A 4,103-nucleotide genomic window follows, 5' to 3' on the forward strand; every position below is an offset into this window, starting at 1 on the left:
TGGTGTTCTCGAGCCGGCAGGGCTACAGGCGACACCACATGCGTGGGCTTTCATGCAAGACTGTGTGTCAAGATGGCCAGGTAGAGATGAAAACGTAAGTACTTTAAGAGGTGGACAATTAGAGTACGGTTTGTCGCGGTAAACCACCTTTGAACATAACACCGTGAACAATACTTCATTGATTCGAAGGCACAACATATTATTTGTGTTTTTTTATGGTCAGTGTGCAGTGCACAGCTGCTATGACCTGGGCTGTGACCTAATAAATAAGGCTGTCCGTCAAAATCCAAGTACCGCCAGCCCTGTCGCAAATCCTGGTGGCCGTCGCTCCATCGCGCGTGCGGGCTGCGTCGAGCTGCCACTTACAGAGGGCGCTGCCGCTGCCGCCGCTTGCAGTTGCCGGGCGACGTGACCTTCAGCCGGAGCAGAACTGAGGCGGGGACGGGCATCGGTGCGGTGCTGCCGACTCCGGCGCCTGTAACAGCGGTGCGCAGTGAAACTTCACCGGTGCCGGGTGCGGAAGAATCTCAAGACCGCTGCTGCCATGGTGCTCATTCTCTCCCACCTGATCGAAGCATGTTCGTCTTGCATTCCCGTTCTGATCTTCTTGGTCGCCATCGCCGTGCTGTTCGGTTACCTATCGCCCCGGGCGAAGATCCTGCAGAAGATTCCCGGCCCGCCAGCGTACCCGCTTCTTGGCAACCTGCTAGACATGCCACGGCACACGCACGAGTTCGTGTCGGTGATGCGAGGACTTTGTGAGCGTTTCCCGGGCGTTATGCACGTCTGTTTCGGCTCTTACCACTACGTAGTGTTGTCTTCAGCCGAAGCTGCCGAGCCGGTTCTGAGCAACAAGCGCTTTCTGGACAAGAGCACCAGCTACGATATGTTGCGACCCTGGCTGGGCCTTGGCCTTATCACCAGCACCGGTCACAAATGGCACGCGCATCGCAAGCTCATCACGCCCGCCTTCCACTTCGCCATCCTGGAGCCGTACCTGGAGGTGATGAATGAGCGCAGCGGCGCGCTCATGCGGCGGCTGCGAGAGGCCGGCACCGGCTTCATCGATGTCTGGCCGTTGATCTGGGACGTCACGCTGGACGTGGTTTGTGAGGCGGCAATGGGCGTGAACTTCAGCCCGCAGTCGAACTCTGCTTCCGAGTACAAGGCCTCCCTCCAGACGATGGGCAACATCATTCGCATGAGGTTCCTTAAGTCCCGGTTCAGGAACAAGTTCATCTTCTGGCTCCTAGGTTGGAAACATGAACAGGACAAGGCGTTAACCTCACTGCACTCATTTACCCGGTCGGTGATAAGGGAGAAGAAGATGCTTCTAAAGAAAGGCAAATCGAGCATGTTCAGTGAAACACCAAGCAAGAAGCGTTTGGCATTCCTGGACCTGCTGCTGTCCAGCGCGAAGGATGGAACTGTTTTGACTGACGAAGAAATCCGCGAGGAGGTGGACACATTCATGTTCGCGGGCCACGACACTACATCATCAGGAATCACTTGGGCGCTGTTTAACATCGGCAGGATGCCGGAGGTGCAGCGTAAGATCCACGATGAACTGGACGAAGTCATGGCCGGACGCGACACACCGCCGACTAGAGACGACCTGGCCCAGATGAAGTATCTGGAATGGACCATCAAGGAATCGATGCGCGTCTGCCCTCCCGTGGCCTCCTACTCCCGAACGCTGTCCGAGGCGGCTCAGATCCTGGGCTACGAAGTGCCGGCGGGCACGAACGTACTCTTCTTCCCGCACATGATCCACCGTGACCCGCGCCACTGGCCCGACCCGGACCGGTTCGAGCCGGACCGGTTCCAGCCGGAGCGCTCCGCCGGCCGGCACCCCTACAGCTACCTGCCCTTCTCGGCCGGGCCGCGCAACTGCATCGGCCAGAGGTTCGCGCTCATGGAGGAGAAGGCCGTCATCTCGGCCGTGCTCAGGGAGTTCCGCATCGAGTCGCGCCGCCAGTACGACGAGAGCATGATGAACGTCTGCCTCACGCTCCAGAGCAATGGCCCCGTCGAAATCCGGTTCGTTCCGCGTGACCGCGAGTGACTCTCGGGGGTCGTTCTCAGCACTATGTGTGCCTCGAGGAGGTGTACTCGGTGTCATGTCTTGGTGCCTACATTTGAAGGGAGTAGGCTTGATGAATCGAAGAAAAAAAGTTGTTAAAAAGGTTTTCAGCCCGTTGGATGTGGACGCCTCGCGCTGAAATGGCATTCAGCTGTCGCTGAACTGGTACGTGTGATCACGAACAGCCGTCAAGTTTTACGACTTCCGGGACGGGTTCCACGCGTTGTGCCTCACATTGCGGAGAACGGACTGGAGGGGGGGGGGGGGGGGGGGGAGCGGGTATTTGCCCCCGTAGCAAATGGCCAATGACCGTGCCCCTGGTGCTACTCCCCGGGCGCCTTACGTAGGGTAGATAAATACAGCCTCTGCACAATTCGAAGTAAGAGGCTACGAGCTTGAAAAGAGCTCGTAGAGAGAAAGAAAATGGATGAAAAGGGAGTCTCTTTAGGCGACATGAGTGACATCTAACGACACCTAATGGGGGTTCGAGTCGCTTTAGGTGCCTCATTGTTTGTCCTGACAGATATGGTCTGCAGCCGGTGGTGGACGACCGCGCTAAAGGTGTGCGTGACTTCACATGGCCGTGCGTGCTTGGCGGCACGCTAAACGTTCGCCACCAAACCCTACCGTTGACCTGAAACTGTACGGTCGGTGGTTGGAGTGCTCACAGCAACAAGCTCTGCTTAGCGGAGCCTGGATCCCGCAAAGCCATCCATCAACAAATGGTTCAGATTACATACGTAAAATGGTGTATGCTTTCATGAGTAGCATGGGCTGTAAAATCCGTGTCCGATTGATGGCGGATACTCGCGGCCCTTGAAGATTTTCCAGTGCACATGAAAATATAAAGACGTGACGTCCGCCAAATTTTTAGTACCGTTTGCCCCTGTTAAAAATTTCAATTCCAAATTTCACCGCGGCGGTACGGCACTCGCGTGCCGTTCCGCAGTCGACATGGTGCGGGCGCTTTGCATGGAAGACGGGCACCGTCCTCGTGTATGAGCAAGGCCTCGGCTGTAATCGGCACCAATATTCAGCTAGTTCGAAGAACTCTCGCCAGATGTCATGTGGCGGCCGCGCTGCTCTGGAAGCCGAGGCCGGCCGCCCAGCGATGGAAAAATCCCTGAATCAGGTGTTTCCAGGCGCCATAGCGGGGTGGTGCGCATGCGCAAATGGACGGGCTTGTGTCAGTCCGGCGGACACGTTATGCAAACCTCGAATCTCGGCCACTCGAGGCACCTCGCAGCGTGGCCACTGCGGGGTGGGTCCCTGTAGACGGGCCAAAGGAGGGCGAGCTCTGCGGCCTTTGTGGGGGGGGGGGGGGGGCGGGGGTCCTTCGTGTGGATGTGGTGACTGCACGTATAAATCTGATTTGTATGAAACGTACGATTGATTTTAATTCACTGTTCGGCCTATTTTCAAGGCGAGTGACTGTGTTTGATATGGACAGTGGCGGGTTAGGTTTGAGAACCATTCGACTTATGAATTACGGCCGTTGATATAATATCTGTGTGCGATGAACATGTTTTTCCTTTCCTGGTGCGCTGTGCCTGGGTTGCTCTGCGGAGAACGCCTAAGCGAAATCTCTCGGACCCGCACCACCATACCATGCGGCAGGCGGAGCGAGTGTACATTAAACTGAGCCACGATACATGGATGTGGTCATTAAGTACAATTTGGTGTTACACGACGAGGACTGGCGCGAATCGCTGGCAGCAGCGCGAGATCTTTACAGCCGAGGCACGTAGCCCATCTTTGCCTCACGGAGGCCAAGCGTCGAATTTTCTTCACAAAATCCTGCGACTGGACCAAATTTCTGCGGAATTGCCAAGTACTTAGAATACAACCTCTTGGCCCAGGGGAGCTTGTTCCCTTAGTCTCATCCTTGTCTCCGCTCCAGATTATTCTGAAATATGTTTCTCATGTTGTGGGAACTTTTTAAACGACGATGTAGTTCAGGACATTGGCACAGGCCTGATTTAGCATAGCTCAGTCCATGGGCGTAGGCCTATTCCTTTAC

At 55.9% G+C, this 4,103-nt stretch overlaps 1 protein-coding gene across 1 annotated transcript; it reads left to right on the forward strand.

Moving 5' to 3' along the window:
* Positions 1–1,126: 1,126 nt before the first annotated feature.
* Positions 1,127–2,288, forward strand: LOC119101563 (cytochrome P450 4V2). The gene has a single exon (XM_037224908.1). The coding sequence runs from the start codon at positions 1,184–1,186 to the stop codon at positions 2,063–2,065; it is 882 nt and encodes a 293-aa protein (XP_037080803.1). The 5' UTR covers positions 1,127–1,183; the 3' UTR covers positions 2,066–2,288.
* The last annotated feature ends 1,815 nt before the right edge of the window (positions 2,289–4,103 follow it).

The sequence above is a fragment of the Pollicipes pollicipes genome, unplaced genomic scaffold (genome assembly GCF_011947565.3).
Source record: "Pollicipes pollicipes isolate AB1234 unplaced genomic scaffold, Ppol_2.1 Scaffold_4881;HRSCAF=5763_pilon_pilon_pilon, whole genome shotgun sequence".
NCBI classification, from domain to species: domain Eukaryota; kingdom Metazoa; phylum Arthropoda; class Thecostraca; order Pollicipedomorpha; family Pollicipedidae; genus Pollicipes; species Pollicipes pollicipes.

Coding starts and splice junctions, on each gene's coding strand:
- LOC119101563 (XM_037224908.1), top strand. CDS start 1,184: ATGGGCAACATCATTCGCATGAGGTTCCTTAAGTCCCGGTTCAGGAAC.